General features: G+C 40.3%; 1 protein-coding gene across 1 annotated transcript in view; it reads right to left on the bottom strand.

Moving 5' to 3' along the window:
* GOLPH3 (golgi phosphoprotein 3) overlaps positions 1-17240 on the bottom strand; it is a 34193-nt gene extending 16953 nt beyond the window's left edge. Inside the window, exon 1 of the mRNA XM_080362025.1 lies at positions 16782-17240. Within this exon, the coding sequence (XP_080218151.1) occupies positions 16782-16994 (213 nt within the window). The 5' untranslated portion in view covers positions 16995-17240. The remainder of the gene's footprint in view (positions 1-16781) is intronic.
* Positions 17241-19605: the final 2365 nt, after the last annotated feature.

Below are 19605 nucleotides of genomic sequence, written 5' to 3'. Positions count from 1 at the left end.
TTATATAAACACAGCACAAAAGCATTTTTTGGTCAGAGCTGACCTAGAAATTTTAAGGTAAAAACTAGTTTTGCTATACAAGCATAAAGGGAAATGAGAATAGTCTGTAACAGAATCTTCCTAACATATTAACTTTGAAAGCTCAGACTTTCCACTCAAGTATGGTAAAGCATAGAGATAAGATCAAGATTCTCTTTCTGCTTAAATAACAAGTTATCTAAAATCCCTGTTCCATCCACCTCCTGCTGCATTTATTTGCTTTCTCTTCTTTCCATGCCTCTTACTTCATTTCCAGCTCACAGGTCTTCCTGTTCAGTCAGCCATTAACCATTTGAAACTGTCATTTATTAAATAGTCCATCTCCTAACAATGGCCCTGTGCCTCGGTGTTACTCAGCCTACCTCATCTTCAACTCTCTGCTTTTAGCTTGCCTCTTTAGCTGCACTTCCCCACCACTGAACTGTGGCAATCTCTCTCCTTCCTCACTTCAACCGACTGCAACATGTAATAAACTCCTTTGCAGGAGACATTCAAAACCCGACTGGACATGTTCCTGTGCAACCTCACCTAGGTGTTCCTGCTCTGGCAGTTGGATTGGACTAGATGATCTTTTGAGGTCCCTTCCAATCCCAAACATACTGTGATACTGTGATACCACTTCCAGGTTTATAAATACCTGAATTTCTGTGACCCTCTTGGATTTCCTTAGACCTGTTCACACAGGTGGTACATACAAGACAGCAATGTATTTACACTATATGTGATGAGTAGTCATACTATTCTTCTCTCTGCTTTGAGGGAGGGAGAAAACTGTAAAATTATATTAGCAGATGGACAAACAAGTAATCCGTATCAATATGCTGGGTCTACCTTTGCTGAGCAGAACACTAGCTCTTGCAGCTTCTTCCTGGTTACTGTAGGAGTATCCCAGCTCAGATCTGCATTAAAAAGTCTAAATATATACTAGGACCCAGTCTCCTACAAATGCAGTCATGCAGAATGCAACAGAAGGAAGGGTTCATAGTTCATATGCATACCCTGCAAGGAAGGAAGGGACAGAGAAGAGACCCTGAGTAGGAATGTCCTACAAATTTCCCTTAAAACTTTAACTTACATTATTCCCTAACAATATCCTTTCCCAGTTTGCCTCCAAGATCCCTGACTCTCAAAGTTCACAAAGCTATACTTAAAATGGAATAGGGTTGTAGGACTTGCAAAACAGCGTTTACAAGGATTGCTAGAAATTATGAGAATTCCTGCACAGAAAAAGAAATAATGTCATTGAGCAGCTCAAACATTATCAGCCCAGCTGTGAAAATCCTAATGGGATCATCTGTTTATGCTTTAATAAAGCCATAGCAATGGCTCAGCAGATGAGCAAACTATATATACAGAGAAAACACATACACATTAACTCTGACAACATCAAATTATTCTGAATTCAGTGGTTATCCATATGTTTTGTTGAAGTATTCAGTACCAAATATTACAGACTAAGAGTTGTTGCAGAGGTATTAAAGTACACTTCCACAGAATACACTGATTACCAGCTTTTCAAGACACTAAAAATTTACATTTCTGGATATTTAAAATCCATACGTTAATATACATAAGCCTACATTTGTAGACATTACCTCAAAACACTGATGGAGAAATTACCTGGAATGATTACAGAGTGAAATTTTAAAAAAGCAAACCAAAACACACAACAAACACAAACCCACTCATAAAATGGAGTACAAAAGTCTCACAGGAGAACAGGTAATCTTTTACTCAGAATGCTTTGTTTTACGTGTAAGAGTTCTTCCCACTGCAGACACATACACTCTCTCCCCAATTCTTCAGTTAATTCAGAATATGAAAGCAGCAGTACCCTGAGGCTTCAAGATACACAGAGTAATATAAAAATTTGATGTGTTTAACTTAATTGGTTATTGCCACTTATTTACAAAATATTGTACAGCGCAACCTACGTAGCTGTTGGTGCATTCCTTGATCTAAAACCAGTGAGTCTCAAGATTACTTTGCAGCCACAGAGCCATGACAAATAGAAATCAGCTTTATATGTCTTTTACAAAGGCATCATAAAGTCATGTAATAGTCTATGAAGGTAACTGAGGGTTACAACAGCCTACTGAACTAAAAATATTTGTTTAGTTTAGAAAAAACATGCCCCTCAGGCCCATCCTCAGATCCACACAGACTCATATTCAGTACTACAGGTCAGTGTTAGCTCAACGTTTTGGCGCCAACTCAGATTCAATTTACATTTATACAGAATGAGAACAGCAAAGTTTCCCTGGCATGTAACACTGCCCATTCTATACTCTTCATACTAAAAACCTTTCCATTTTACATTCAGACCTAACAGTACTCCTTAAACCCTTACTTAGCACCCTCTACTTAAAATCAATTGTAACCAAACTGAAATACACCAAACAATTAAAAGGGAACCTCACTCTGAAAGAGAAACACCACTAGACCTACCCAAACCCCTCAATTCCTGTTCTCAGAAAATTCCAGATTCTTCAAAAATCAAAATTATGTAAAGAATGCAATTGCTGAAACTTCATGTAGAGAGAGCAGAAATAAAATGTTGTTTTAACCCTTTCCAGACATGGTAGCCTCATCAAAAGGGGAACTGGCCAACTTGAAAAGTAACAAAAAGCCAAGATCAACAACAATTACAGCTCCTGAGGAGTCTGGAAATTCTAACATCGAGGAAATACATCTGAGAGTCCGTCAAGAAGACATCAAACCACTAATTTCAGATTTTGCCTCCTAGCTGGGAAACTCTAGGTCAGGGGTGTCAAACTCATTTTCACCGGTGGCCACATCAGCCTTGTGGTTGCCTTCAAAGGGACAAATGTAATTTTAGGACTGTATACAGGTAACTACTCTTACATGTATACAGTCCTAAAATTACATTTGACTCTTTGAAGGCAACCACAAGGCTGATGTGGCCACCGGTGAAAATGAGTTTGACATGGAGATCTAGGTTAAAGAATGCTTTCACTTTAGCAAACTGTAAATTCTGAATTTACAGCTAGCCTGTTTTCCATTGGAAGAATATTTCAGAGGAAAAATTTCAACCAGCTCCACTTGGATGCTGAAACATAGAAAAACCAGATTTCCCAAACCCAAACTCTGCTGGAGTTTGCTATTACTTTTATTACTTCTGTGTGGATGGCATTCAAACACTGTGTTTGTGGTAGCATTATAAAAATGCCAAGACATAAAACTACTGTTCTGTTTATATACAAACAAGCATCTAGCTTTGCCGAACAAGGGTTTCTTCCTTGCCATCTATACTTTCTGATATGTGGCAGACTATTTTTATGGTATGTTCTCAGAAATCACAGATGAAAAACATACTGTAAAACATTCTGTGCTTGCTGGCATCATGGGAAGCTATTGAGGCCAATTGTATTCAGGTCCAATTAGCCATCCGCACTGTATTTACATGCCAGTATAATAAAAACAGTTTGTAAAACATACAAGATCTAATTCTACTTTTAAGATAAGAATAAAAAGAAACAGTTGCCAACAGATGTATAGCCTGAGATGGACTAACTACAGCAAATGTGGAACTTGGGAAAAAAAGAAAAAAAAAAAAATCAGTAAGTCAGTTTAGGTCACTGAAGGATTGGGCAAAACAAATTGAGTAGTCTGTCAGTATAAATTACATGTAAGACTGATCTCCATGCTGCATAGTACCATTAGCAAAGAGGCTACACTTCCGACATTTACACAGCCTGCGTCACAATGCAATATTACCTACATGATCACCTTGAGTAGTTATATCAATAATAAGAGACTCATGTTTTGTATATATGTAAATTTAGGTATCTTTTCTTAGAGTTACTTACTGTGGCAGAGATAAAAACCAGGGAAAAAAAAACGGGCAGGAAAAGAAACTTCAGACAAACTTACATCGCAGTGTTTAATTACGTTCCCAGTATTAGCATCTCTTTTGAACTACTACTTTCTGCACACCACTTCAATTATTTTTCCTTCAAGAGATTCATTTCAGTTTTACTGACCTTTCAAATCTATGTCACAGCATCTCATTTTAACTTTCCACAAAACCATGTAACTTGAGAAGGTAGATCCTCCCCCATGTCTTCATTTTTAGCTATTTGAGGGTCAAATCCAAGAGTGAAGTCCAAAGCCTGAACTGCTGCTGAAGACAGAAGTAGTTGTTGTTGGTTTTTTTTTCACCACATTGAAGCACATCACTGTCATTTCTCTCTTGAGACCATAGTAGCATTTGTGTACTCAGCTAGATGGGGAAGTGGTCTGTTTGAAAGCTTATGGTCATCTCATCTGATTCATCAAGCAGGTGAACAAATACCAGAGGAAGCATGGAAAAAGAACATGGTTGGGACAGACAGTGAAAGGCAAGAGCATCCCTTTCAGTGTCAACCCACACTTTAATGGATAAACTCCTTTGAAAACCTGAATTGTTTTCACAATCTGAATAGCTAGGGCTAGAACTATTCACTTAGTCATTGGGATAAAGAGCTCAGAATTTAAAAAAAGAAATACATTATTGGGCTACCTATACTGAAGCCATTCGTGAGCACAATCTGCTCAGAATATATAAAATGCTTAATGCTTAAGGTGTTATGCACTATATTCACCACTACCTTCATATCCCTATTTTGGACCCTGATCAACATACATTTGAAGTTATATTATTTAAATCTTACAAGATAGCAATAGCATCCCTTTCCAATTCTCCAATGCAATAGCAAGTTCTTCGCAATTTCTTTCTTCACAAGCTTATTATTAGCCAGCACAAAGCACAGACAGAACATAATAACCCCAAATCATAATTTCCCACCCATTTGAAACCTACTGCAAAAGACAGGTAGGGACAATTCCTCTTGAAATATATGCTGTGGTGAATTGTATTTCATAATGGACTTGATCACAACTGCAACAGAACTCTCACTTTTCTAGTCAAGGAGTTCCTTTCTGAAGTAGCAATTTTGACATCTACAGAAAGACAGCTAAGGGGCAGTGGGAAAAGAGTAACAGCATGCACTATCCAGGTGCACTGTAGCAGGTTAATAGGAATTTTGATCTGCCACAGTTTTCATGGCAAGGATGTCGGTTTCCTTCCCCTTCCATCCTATCTATAACACAACAATCTGTTGCAAGCAACTTTACAACTTTTATCTGCTTCATAGCTATGACTGTTAAGTATTTTGATTTTAATGAACAGTACTAGCAGAATGAGAAGCACAGGGCTACTGTATTCCCCAAAATATGAGAACTATCTTAACATACTGTTTTCTTTGTGTAGTTGCTCCACAAGTACTAATACTAATTTGAACTTCTGAAAACAGTTGGAATCACCTAAAACACATCTCCTTAAAGCTGCTCCTAAATCCAAAGAGGTAAAATACAAAATATAAGAAGTATGTGTATAGAAAGGATAATGAAACTACCTTGTCTATTGGAAATTATGTTTTAGCATGGAATTTAAATACTTTCTGTTGGCCCAAAAGCTTCATTTTATGAATTCCAAATGCATCTACCACCAGTATTCTTCTACAAGAGAAACACTACGATATTCATGTGAAGTCATACAATTAAATGGAGATACCAGCAGACAGCAGTAGGAGCTGACAAAGACAAACAAGTGAATGTCAGCCTCTGACACCTATACACGATTCTGTGATTCCTACTCTTTTAGCTGAAAGTAAAATAGCTGATTAGAAAGAAAGGAAAATTGCCTGCCATTGTTGCAGGTAAGTAAATATCATCTTTGTGATAATGTAACTATAAGAAGATCAAAGTCAGTAACTGAGTTACTGTAGTAAGTTATAGATTCTTTACATGTTAAAAACTGTTAAAAGCTAGTATTTTATTTAGGAACATCATTCTACACTGAACAATGAGTACAGTTTCTGAATCTCTTCAAGTTGGTGGAAGTCAGCAAGACTGATGGTATACATGCTTAATATTGAGTATATCTTATAAAGTATTTGTCCAATAAATCTGACTCCTGACTTTTTCAGTCAAACCTAGAAAACTTCTACCACATCCTTTTTCAGAGCAGGAAATTTTTATATTAGAAATAAGGTAAAGTTAAAAAAGTTAATCTAAGTTTCTTCTTCGATCGTGATGCTGGAAGAAGCTTCTCAACATGAAAATAAGCAAACAGGTCATCTAAAAATGGACAAAAAATAATTTTAAAAAAAATGCACAAACTTTTCCAGGTTCTCAATGACAAATAGAAAAGCTGGTCAATACTAGTTGAACTAACTGTATATTTATTCTGATAATTTGAAGCCTTTAGACCCTCTTGTGCAGACAGACAGCATTTGTTACTCCTGAACTAGGTCCTTATACATATTTCTATAAAGCTCTAATTCTGCTATTCAAGTAACCTTAGACTGACGGTAAACATAAAAAGCACTTTGAACTTCAAGGAGAACCAGTTAAAAAGTCTTTTTACCAGAATAACTAAACATACTTAGAAGAATCTGGGGAAAAATGCAAACAGAAAACAATTATAGAAGAGGAGAAAAAGGAAAAACTTAATTGTAATACCCATCACAGGCAGGCTGGAATGTCCAAAATTATCCAAACCCTCAAGGTAAAATTAGGCTGCTCTCACCACAGCTATCTTGCTATATGAACTGATCCATTTTCACTTTCAGGGGATGAAAAAGATCTGTTCTTTCCAGTGCAGGTTATAGTAATTTAATCTACCTGAAGATGAGTAAAACCACAGCCTGGAAGCTGCAGCTGACAGCAAGTATGTCTCAAACAAAACCAGACGTGGTCAAATTATGCATCTAGAGATTCTCTGTTACCTTCTAATACTCATTCAATACATGTACATCAATTTATTATGCCTAATAGCTATTGATTTATTACCTCTGAGAAAATCTTATACTTAATGACACTACAGTACTGTGCAATACCAGACAGATCCAAACACAAAACCAAATTCAGCTTCTGTGGCAGCATTCTCTGGCAAGGCCAAAATCAATTTCCTTTGGCAAAGAACTGCGTGGTCTTACCCCAAACCATTCACAGTTGAAAATATGTCCAGGGTTAGGATACTGCTTAAGTAACTCTTCCATGATAGCTTCAATCTTTTCCCCCTTCTATGGAAGAAACACAGTTCTATCTATCTACCTAATTGGAAAAAATAAAAATTCATTTCTGAAGACAAAATAATTTTAGGAAACATTCATCTCTTTTACCAGTCAAAACTCTCAATAATAATAATAAAAAAGATTTAAAAAAACATGTCAAGAAACTGTGAATATTAAAAATATTCAAATAAAACAACTGCTAGAAGAATACTCTGGATTTCCTTACGTGTCAAAGACAAAATATTCAAACTTCAAGTAATTTGCAATTAAAATAAAATGGATTCCTCTTCATCCTCTTCACATTAGGTTAAGGGTCTATGCCAACGCATACCCAGCCAGCTCTTTGCTGCAAATCTTAGCTCCCAAGTAAGTCATCACCTTCTCAACCCAGAAGGCTGCAGGAACATCTAATGATACAACCTGACCTACAAAACCTTTGAAAATTAATATATGTTTTAGAAAGAAAGTCAAGCCAGAGTGCAGGGGTGTTTATGACTGAAATGCTACAATGTGGGGACTTTGATGTCTGACTGTGGTCCCTCTTGACTTCCTCTTTTGATGTAATTGAAATAATTAGCCATTTTACTCAAATATAAACTGTTGTCTAGTTACAAAGAGAAGACAAGTTAGCGAGAAAAAGCTCTGAAGTGTCTTGACAGCCAAACACTAGAAATAATTTAGGAAACCAAGCATACATATTCTACAAGGCACAGTATAGTTGACAAGAAACTTGTCAGGTACTTGACTAACCTGCCACTGCACTTAAGAAGAAATAACAAACAGCAACTGCTATCAACTACTGGAAGCACTAAAGCCAAATGATGTCTCCCAGCTCTTCAAGCACATACACAGGTATACATTACATAAACACATCTCTTCACTAAAATGAAGACAATGAAAAACTTTACTGTGCCAAAAAGAAGGCAACTAATGCACACTGCTGAACCCTTACGAGACCCCTGAACAAATCAACACTTGAGAGTCTGACTGTTCATTTAGGAATGAAAAAGCAAACTTAGAAGTCTAACTTTCAACATGATTAAGTGTATACACATGCAGATAATGACTTCAAATATTTGCACGGCTTTTGCAAAGCCACCTTCCATCAGGGTCCAATCTCTGTTCTCCATACTTCATGCAAAAGAAAGATATAATTTGTTCCACAGCCTGCAAATTCATTTCTACACTACCAACTATTGTCACTGAGCATAAGATGTGACATTTATTTGAAATAAATGTTTAATTAAAACTGGTGCTTAAATCCGCCACATCAGATATTTCACTCAAAAAACAAGTCTTCCCATGGCAGCAAGTACATATAGCAAGATCAGAAAAAACAGCTTGCATCCCGCCTTGATGTAACGACCAAAAGCTAACAAAACAAACTTTGCACACATTTAGTGTCTCCTACTGGTGGGCTGACCCTGGCTGGCAGCTAAGTCCCACATAACCACTCTACCAATACGCCCAGCAGGATGCGGGAATAGACTAGGAAAAGTGAAAACACAGAACTAAGTGATGCAAACACTCAGTAACCACCTCCCACGAGCAGACTGATGCCCAGCCAGTCCCTGAACAATGACCACCGAACCACCCACTCCCTCCCCTCCTTTTTCATTGCTGACCATAACGCTACAGAGCATGGTGTACCCCACTGGTCCATCAGGGTCGGCTCTCTTGCCCTCTCCCAGCCTCTTGCGCACCCCAACCTACTCACTGTGGGTGGGCAGAGTGAGAAACTGGCAGCCTCAACGCTATGCAAACACTGTTCACAGAATGTCAGGGATTGGAAGGAACTTCAAAAGATCATCTAGTCCAATGCCCCTGCCAGAGCAGGAACACCTAGATGAGGTTACCCAGGAATGTGTCCAGGAGGGTTTAAAATGCCTTCAGAGAAGGAGACTTCACAACCTGCCTGGGCAGCCTGTTCCAGTGTCTGTCACTCTCACTGTGAAGAGGTTTCTTCTCGTATTTTAGTGGAACCTCTTGTGTTCCAGTTTGCACCCACTGCCCCATGTCTTATCATTGGTTGTCACTGAGAAGAGCCTGTTTCCATCCTCATGACACTTACCCTTTAGATTATCCACCCCATTTTGGTCAAAAACAAAACAAAACAAAAAACACATACCACCACCCTGGCTGCTATGGAGAAAATTAACTCTACCCCAGTGAGACCCAGTACACTTCTCCTTAAAACAGTAAGAGAAACCTAAACCTGGTAGGTCTTTCTAATACAGACAAAGCAGGTCTAATACTGGCTAACTAAACAGTAGGTGGAAGTTCCACTAACTTGGACTAACTAGGGCACATTAAAACTACAGATCCCTCCCTCAGGTTTATAAATATACTGTATCTGTCCCCAAATACCACAGCTACACCTCTCTTCTACCTGGTCACAATTTAAAACACTATGTAAAGCACTGTGTTATCTCAAATTCAGGACCTGTACAATGTTTCTGTCATGGAATATTACCCCGAAGGACAACAGGGTCCAAAGCAGCCTTTATTAAACTGGTGAAACAGGGTTTTAATATTCCAAAAGTGACTTAAATACAGGTTCGAATATCAGCTGGAAACTTATCTAGGGGCGGCAACCACTACAGCAGGCGGTCCACAGAGTGCATGCACGTGGCTTCACTCAAAACAATGCCGGAGTCGCCCCTGAGTCCCGGAGAAGCACACACTTGCCCAAGCCTATCCGTAATTATTTTAAACAAATAATTTAAAGTATGTGTGCAAACGTGCACAGAAAGTATAAATATACTCGCAATCCTGCGAGAAGTTTTACTCACGGCCGTGGCGGCGAGGCAAGCGGAGACTCCGTTCCGGGGAGCTGGGGGGGGCCGTGGCTCCTGGCGGCAGTGGCTAAGCTCGTTCTCTGAGAAAACTCCAGGGCCAAAGGGAAGTTTTCGACGAGTGTCCCGTTTTTAAGAGCTTGACCTGACTGCAGTCATTCCTCCTATTCCCGGAAGCCCCCCAAAAACATCCCCCACCCTGGGTGTGGGCGCCCAGCGGCTTTTGCCCCTAACGACTCCGGTATGGGTGCTCTGGGGCCAGACAAAGAGGCTGTTAGGCCCGCGGCAGCCAGGAGAGAGGGGGATGTGCCCACTCCTCCATACTGAAGGAGGGAGGGGGAGAGTGGGGGCAGAAGAGGGGGAGAGAGGCGAGGGGGGGTTGCATTCTGCCACAGTTTCATTTTGAGAGATCTGGATCACGTCATTAATGTGGATGGATTTCCAGAGTCATGTTTCGAGTGCTTTAAAAGCATGCATAAGGGATAGGGATTCCTCCTGTTTCTAGACTTCCTCTAGTTTCCTTTAGGTTTGTTCTTGTCGGAACAGATCTCCCATATTTCACTTATCCAGGTGCAAACAGTTTTCAAGAAACAGACTATCTTATAATAATGCTGCATGAATGTTTTCATTATAAGATAAAAATTCCACTAATTGCACTGTTCTCACACCAAAAGGCACAAGTTCTTTCATTCAGTACTTAACATGTGCTAACTATAAAGTCTCAGCCATAGTCTGCAGATGCTTCTTAAGCAGTAGTCACATTTACATATTCAGCATAGGCAAAGCAGTTGTAGTAAGCGCTAAGTGATTAGTGTAGATTGAACATCCATCTGGCTTTTACTTAAATCTAGCTTATAAATGTTATACCTGCCTTCTCCACTGTGCAATGTAGAGGACATACCAAAACCACAACATCATATGCACAGAATGCTTCTCTCGTGGTAGAGACTGTTGAATGTGAAAGTGCTGAAGCAAAATCAAGCATGTGCTGAGGTAAAAAATGGAAGTGCAATGCGCTGTGCTGTACAAGAATGACTGGCTAAGTAGAAACCTCGTACAGCCCATGCACAAAAGACACCTAGCCTGGCAGTTAAGGACTCTGTAAATAATACAAACACATGATGCTATCTACTAAGACCATAAGGGCAGATGACTAGAAAGCATATAGCAATAAGTAGCTTACAAGTGCTTAAAAGAATATCAGCAACAGAAAGACATAAAAGAAGCCTGACAGACTAATTTCCCAGTGTGATGAATAAATCCTCTAACATCCATAAATAAAAGAGTTATGAGTGTAACAATTACGAAGATCTGGCTTACAAGGCATACTATTTTATTACCATAATGGCCCATCAAAAACCAGGGAGGGGGAGGAAGATTAAATATTTTTTTTAAAAAGGTAAAAATGGTTGAAATACAGTAGGGGGTAGGTGGGAAAGTCTTGGCATGCATAATACTGGTTTGCACTCAGACTAACAGCTTAGTCATAGTACCACACACTTATGTGCACCTATTCATCCAGGCTCACATATAGTGCCCTTAGACGAAGAGAACAGTTGGGCACCATGTTATGTGCAGCCTTGTAATTTTGAAGTCTGAAAAGTGCATGTGAAGTCATTCTGCAGTAATGTTTTATGAATATTTCTGAATGAAAATAAATTACTGAAATTTATCTAATACCTGTTTGCAAGCTGGGAAAAACACAATTCAAACTGGCACATGATAAGCTATTATTTTTTCTGTCTTTCCTAAATGTTATTAGAAAATAGATTGACAATGTTGTCTACAGAGAGGAAAACAATCCACGTGTTTACTCTAGGGTACCTTCCCCTTCCCCCAGTAATGCAACAGAGGTGAACATGTCCTGTAGTTATTATTTGCTCTGTGGGTAAGAAAGTCATGTTTTAATTTTTCTCTGGAACACTCTGCTCAACTTGGCCTTGCAAAGGCAAGTTCCATGTAGTTTAACTAATTCAGACAAATGCTGCAGTACTTGAACTACTTTAGGGTCAAAGAACACCTGAAATAATAGCACATTTTTTCCAATATAATATGTTGGTTTTCAGTTCCATTCTAGCAATTAACAGTAATACTTTTTCATGCAATTTTTTAAATAGAAAAAGCTTGCTACAGGGAGAGGAAAAAGAGTTACAGCTTTGTTTATTTAAGAGCACTTCACAAAACTGAGAAGCATCACTAGAAAGGCTTTGACAATGTTTTTAGTTTTGTCATACACAAGACAGCTTGACATGAAAGGAAGGACTACAGTACACTTGAAGTTATCCATTAATAAATAATATAGATTACAGATTAGCCATGGGATCAGAGCAGGGATAACCAGTTCAGCTGCATGCAGAACCACAGAATATAAACACAATTTCAACATAAACAACTTGAATCCAAAACACTGCTACCAAATCAGCATGTCCTCCAAAGATCCCGTAAGTAGGATTTACTCAGCAGCACAATCAAGAAGCACTTTACTGCATCTCGTAGCACACAGAATTTGCGTACTCCTCCTCCTGCACCTCATATCTTCTCCTAGCCTGTAATTTATGTACAGACATGAAATTTTAAAAGGACCAAAAAGGTAGGCCACTATGAAAGAAAGAATTTTTCATCACAGACATTACACACTTTGTTGTTATTAGGCCCTGAACATTTGAGAAAAAGAACATCTTTGTCAAGGTTTCAACACAGTCATACATCATTCTTCAACTGAAATCTGAATTCCCAGCAGACGCCTCTTCATGTTTCACTCATTTGTCTCAGATATTCTCCATCAAAATTGGGAGGTTTTGAGTTGGCATTCAGGCTGCTGCTGAAACTTTTTTTAATTGGGAGGGGGGAAATACTACAAAGATTTGAAGAAGACACAAAACAGCGTATCTGGAGCAGGCAAACTAGCTCCTTAATAACACATTTCAATACAATGAAAAATATCCTATGCTGGAAACCTTTCCAGGAACTATGTGGCCAAAAAGCAATGCTGCAACACTAAATCTTCAGCAACAAATTAAGTTTCAGAAGGCTAAATGAGTAGTAAAGATCCAAGATAATTTCTGTAACTAACAAAGTGATTTAACATTACTTCTCTCTCACAAATGACATCTTAGCCTTCACCAAATAGAAGCTAAATAAAACGAGAAATATTTACTGTTGCAGTTGACTACAATACAGGGCCATTATGTTAGCATACTTTACAGTAGTTTTCTTTCAGTAAATAAGGAATTAGTTCCAGACTAAATAAATACTTTATCTTAGTAGATGCCATGTCTCTGCAGCTGCTTCAATTTGTTTAGTTGTGGCAGATCATATAGAGCAGGGGTGTCAAACTCATTTTCACCTGTGGCCCCATCAGCCTCCCGGTTGCCTTCAAAGGGACAAATGTAATTTTCAGACTGCATAAATGTAGCAGTATTTACACTTATACAGTCCTAAAATTACATTTGGCCTTTTGGCCAACCATGAGGCTGATGTGGTCCTGGGCAAAAATGAGTTTGACACCCATGGTATAGAGGAAAGGAGCAGCTGTGTGCACTGCTGTCCTTCACAATTTCCAAAAAGGGAAGAAAAAAAAAAGTACAAAAATCTTAAATTAACTTAAATGGAGCAACAGTTACAGAGCACCACAACCTTCAACCACTACAACCAGCAACACCATTTTCTGTGGGACTGAGTTACAAGATGTCTAGAAGAGCTATAATGAACAAACTGGCCTGTACTCACTTCTTACCTGCCATTTTAAAATACGCTAACTTTTCATATTTATCACTCCCTTCTTTTGGGAGTGATGACCTCAAATGCTTCAGGAGTTCTGCAGAATAACCTCCTTTTTTCTGTGGCTTCTACCTATCCTATTACAATACTATTTTTAACCTAATAAAACACAGCATTTTATTACAGTGAGTATTTCTTATTCCTATAGCAACAAGCTATTGCTCTAGTCTAAATGGATGAACATGACTCGATTTCTCAGCCATGTTTCTGAAGAGTTTCCAAATATGCGTAGGTGTTCTTGTGATGCTCCCTGAAGAATTCTAGTAATGTATTTTGTTCCCGTATATTACCTGCTCTTCCAAGGTCACTGCATCTGTTACATTATGCAAGCATGCACATACCCCATATAACCTATCTTGACCTTGAAATACAGTAATAACTATGTATACACAAGAGATACAAAAGGAAGAGGAACCACCAGCAGAAAAGACCAACCTGTACCAATACATGAAGTACAATTTAATTAGGCCAAACAGGTGGGAAAACAAACAAAAAAAAGCCATGTCCAGGAAGCACGTGTGAATGAAGTTGCGTCCAACCATTAGGAAAGGGATGCTGTGTTTGGTTTAGGGCAGTCAGACATTGCCATCGCTGAACCCATACTGCAGCAACAACCAGGCAACCACAGGGGTTGTGACAGCCAGAGCAGAACTTTTGAGTGGTTGCTCTTCAGCCAATTCAGACCCCACCTTTTTTATAATTTAACTCAACACTAGATTATTTTGTCCTGTTAGAGTGTTCAGGAAGGACATTCTCAGCTTTAAATCTAGAGACTTTCAACTGAGCTTATAGCTCATACACCTGCCTTTGGCTTTTCCTTACACTTTGTGTAGTTTCACAATAATACTTAACAGACCTTACATTGCTTTCCCCTGATGTCTGTCATAAGGAAGTCTCACATCGATGCCATAGGAAATAGATTCTCTTGGAGGTAAAAACCTTTATAAAAAGCACTTCCAGGTGTGTAAATAAGTAAGTGAGTTTTGCTTACTTACCATCAGAAAAATAGAGAAAAGAAAATATTTGCAAATGAGCCTATAGTTTTATTTCCAGTTCTAAAAGGAAAGAAATGTGACAAAGCAGTTCACACAGTACAGCTTGTCCACAGGGGTACAGGCAGACCCAAAATCAAAATACAAAACCTAGTGATTCCTGCCTAACAAAGCTCAGAAACAACATATCATACAGCTTCTGCACATCAGCCCCCTACCCTAGCAATGACTTTACCATTCTTTTTGTCTGACATCTCAACTTGAAAATCCCAAGAGAGTTATGGATATCCATGCCACTGTAAACACTCAGTTCCTTTTTCCATATAAAGTAATATTAGATTATCTACAGTGTGTGCCACAGCTGCTAGATGATTTATAATTTTGATACACACCAGTGCAAAGCTGGATTTTTAGGCCAATGTTAACTATTAACTTTTGATATAGTAGAAAGACTTGGACCATATATTCTTTATAGGCAGACAGAACACTCCTTACTTTGAAATCTTTATAGACTAAGACCCATAAATTCAGCAGATTTACCACACAATCCTGAAAAAGAAATGAGCTGAAAGATCACCTAGTTTATGTCACCTTCCTCAAGGCACGAAATCCTATGCAATTCTGCCAGATATCTGTCTTGTCACACCTAACTCACTTTCCTGCAACTATTCAGGTGTGGAAAAAGAGAAATGCACAAGCCTCCAATTCAACAGATGGAAGCACAGATCACTGTGAGCATCTACTGAGTGCATCAGGAGGCCATGGCAAAGTCCCCCTAAAAAAAATGAGGTTACAGCAATATAGTCCAAAATACACAGTCTGAAAAAGAAATAAAATCTTATTGTACTAGATATATATATACAGATATACCTATATGCATTAATAGATAAATGTTAACCACGAAAACTACTCTTGAGCCTATTCATTATCAACTGGCAATTTTATTTTAGATGCAATGCACTGTCAAATTAACATAAAGCTTATCAGCTCCCCTCCCCCACTATTCTGTCCCCAGGAACACACAGAGCTTTAAGAGACTTCCATCCAAATCAATGAACTAACTTGATTAATTTACTTACCACTATAAAATAAAAAAGCTGTTTTCTTAATTAAATTCATATTATAACTCATAACTAAAATAAAGGCATATTAAGCTTCACCATAGACCGCATCAAACTAAATTGTTTCCCCAATAGGACTGATTTTCTGCAGTGTGTATGTTTTTTATATTGATTAACTCTTTCACAAGAAACAAAAATCCAACATACTTGTAGATGTGTATCTTCCTCAATGAATGTTATTCACAGTATCATGATAAATAATTAAGCTATAAATTCCGTAAAAACATGGAATTATAGAATACTGCCATTTCCTCATTTTGAGACAACTCTCATTCCTCTAGTCTCATTTTTGTCATATGTATCTCCTCCAATTATAAGCCATTTTTCACATGCATTTGCCTGAAAAGCCTTAAAAGAAAGGGCTGCTAAACATCCTGTAGCACCTGAGAACCCCGTAAGTACCAGAGATTTGTGTCTGACAAAATACATAGGACTAGACAAGTCGCTCACATTAGAGTCATTGGTAGGTTGCAGGAGAATGAGTATAAACATCACAAATCCACCCAGGCCTCCAAGCCAACCACCCTGGCCCTCACCTCCAGATCTCTGTTTTGTCCCAACCCCTCGAAATGCAACAAATGTGAGAGCCCCTTTGCGAACCCCGCATCCAAAGGGCGACTCAGACTCTCCGCCAGGCTCCCCCTTCCCAAAATCCAAACACCTTTCCCAGCTCCTCCAAAACACCGAGCCGGCTCCAGCTTGTGCCCCTCACTCCCAGCAGCATCACGGTCCCCGTCCTCAGTAACGCCTCTGCCCCAAACCCGCAGCAACACTCCCCCCATTCCACCCACACCCTGGCAACACTTAAGCTTCCCTTTCCCAACAACACCCTCCATCAGCCCCCGAATAACCAGCGTCCCCTCGGGCACCCCATTACTGCCGCCCCCGAGCACCGTCAGGCCTCCCCAGCCACCCCCTGCCCAGCGCCCCTCACCTCGGCCCGCCCCAGCCCCGCCGCCATGGCCCCGGCCGCACCTCACGGTCCTTCAGGCCCAGGAGCAGCACCTCCTCCATGAGGGTGAGCCGCGTTTCCTTGGAGTCCCCCTTCTCGTCGTCGCCGGACTCGTCCCGGCGGCCTTCATCGTCCGAGCCGCCCCCCGCTCCTCGCTCCTTGTCGGCGGCGGCGCTGCGGGAGGCCTCGGTCCGGCGCTGCACCAGCCCGGAGCTGCGCTGGGTCAGGGAAGTCATGGCTGGGAGACGTGGGAGGGCCGCGGGGAGAGGGGCTCGGAGACAGCTCGGGAAGGGGAAGGAGAAGGGACAGGCGCCGCTCCAACGTCCGCCCTATCCGCACCGGGGCAGTGGCCGGCCGAGGGGAGTCATGGGAAGCGGGGCTCGGCCGCGGCGCGGGAGGCGGAGGCAGCGGGGGCTGGCGTCCCCCCTGCGGCGGCCGAGCTGGCGGAGGCCGAGCTGGCGGAGGCTGCTTCTCCTCCAATATGGCGGCGCGGGCTGATGTCAGCGGAGGATGTGGCAGCGCCGGGCGGGAGGGGCACCGGAAAGGGCCGGGGGCGGGAGGGGCCCCCGCGGGTCAAGGGGCGGGACGGGGCGCGGGGCGGGCGCGACCTGCAGCGCGAGGACCGCGGCGGCGGCGGCGGCGGCGGCGGCGGCGGCGGCGGCGGCGGCGGCGGCGGCGGCGGCGGCGGCGGCGGCGGCGGCGGCGGCGGCGGCGGCGGCGGCGGCGGCGGCGGCGGCGGCGGCGGCGGCGACGACGACGACGACGACCGTTACCGACCGTTACCCGCGGCTGTGGAGAGTGGGTAACCCAGCGTTCCGTGAGACAGCCCGGCCGGTGCCCGCCGTGCCACAGCCCGCTGCATTCTCTTGTTTGTTTGTTTGTTTGTTTGTTTCTTTAAGAAGTGCCTTAGATCCACTTTATTTCATTTGTAGCCGAAAGACGGTGCCCAAGTACTTGAGCATCCCCCCCAGGAATACCCTGTTTCCCCACAATAAAACAGAGCCTCATATTAATTTGTGCTCCAAAACTTACTACTTTTTAATATGTATAGCAGCCTGGACACTATTTAAATTGATTTATTTTCTTATGAACTGTAGCTAGGGCTTATTTGTGGAGTAGGGCTTGGATTTCGAGCATCCTGAAAAATCATGCTAGGGCTTGCTTACAGAGTACGTCTTATTTTCTGGGAAACAGGGTATATCTCCATATATAATATATACACACGTATATGTATGCCCATCAACTAAACTCAGGTGAGTTCTCAACAGTCTGGACTTCCAACTGAGGCTATGGAGTCCTTTGGCTCTGCTGTTGATGAGCGTCTTTTCAAACCTTTAGTCCTTCTGAACGTGGCACACCAAAAGCTCAAAATAGTTCTTATCACGGCTAAATCCCATATGTGTTTCCACATAGTGTATTTTATTGAAAAATAAAGATTTTTATGATGCAAAAGTGGCCTATGCTTTTTGGTCCACGGTTAGGATGTTGCATTCAGCTGTATTTTGGTATATAAACATTTATCAAACATATCTCTCAAGATATAAATAAAATATAAATATGGAATAATTATTTTTTAGTTGTTGGGGTTTTTTTAGGTACAGCCTGTTAAGCAAGAGCTCCAAGTCCCTTCCTAAGTGACTTTAGCCTTAGTTGTTTCCCACACCCACAGTTCTTATGTAATCTGCTGTTGCGACTTGGTGATAATTCAGTGTAGCTTCTTCAAGATCACTGATTGAAAAGAATAGTAGATGGACAAAAGCGATCCCTGGATGATCTGAATCACTCATGCAAGTGTTTGCTGACCGTTCGTCTTCTGTGTTTTGAGGCCTGCTAGTGTTCACAGTCCACTTTCTGACATTCTGATCTTTTTAATTCTTCTACTTTTTTTAATTAAAATGTTTTGCTATACGGGGTCAAATACCAAACTAAAGCTTGTTACTTTGCCTGTAAAAGGGATACCACAATAACACTACAAGATCTGTTTTCTGGAAATGTCTTTTCTGAGTAGTAATTATCCTCAAATATTTATTAATTTAGTCCCATATGAGCCACTTGGATATTTTGCTGAAAATTACAATCAAGATGACAGGCATGTAATTAAGCTGGGTCATCCCTTTTACCTTCTTTTAACACTGTCACTATATTAGCTTTCTTCTTTGAAACTCTCAATATTTATTGAGAATCATAATTGGAGATCAAAAAGAGGTTGCAAAAGCTCTTTTGAAAAACAATATGCAAGTTAACCTGGCTTACCAATACAAATGACCTAGCTTTACTACTGCTGTTTAAATTTTTCTTGAAGTACACTTTTAGTGGAAAGTATTTAACCTTTATCCTCTATGATAATATTTACATTTTTCCCCCAAATGCAAAGCTGTTTATTGAACATATTTTTTTTAAAGCACCGATAACAATTATCATATTTCCCTTTAGTAATATCATTGTTAGAATTTGCCTTGCACCTACATTCAGTTCTCTCTGTTGGCAAAAATTGCTCAACTTCACTTACATTTTCTTTAATTCCCAGATTGAATTAATGCAGCAATATTATCTTCTCCTTTCTTATCAATCAAATGCACTGTTCAGGCTCTTATAATTATTTTCACTTTCCCGCTACAGTTAAAATGCCTTCATTTTAACTATGTTTGGGTTTTGTCCTGATTGCATTTGAAGGGTTAACTGATTGAATGTTCATTAGCAGCTCCTAATTTATGTTTCTTTGATTTGGGTCCTTTTTTCAAGGGACTCAAAGCACTCATTGTTATTTTCAGTTTTGTGAAAATCTCTTCTTAAAAGCAATAGCTAACTTAAGAAAAGAAAAGAAGGAAAGGAAAGGAAAGGAAAGGA

Source organism: Nesoenas mayeri, assembly GCF_963082525.1.
Source record: "Nesoenas mayeri genome assembly, chromosome: Z".
Taxonomy (NCBI): domain Eukaryota; kingdom Metazoa; phylum Chordata; class Aves; order Columbiformes; family Columbidae; genus Nesoenas; species Nesoenas mayeri.
The sequence above is the reverse complement of the archived record's forward strand: the minus strand, read 5'-3'. Positions and strand labels throughout refer to the sequence as shown.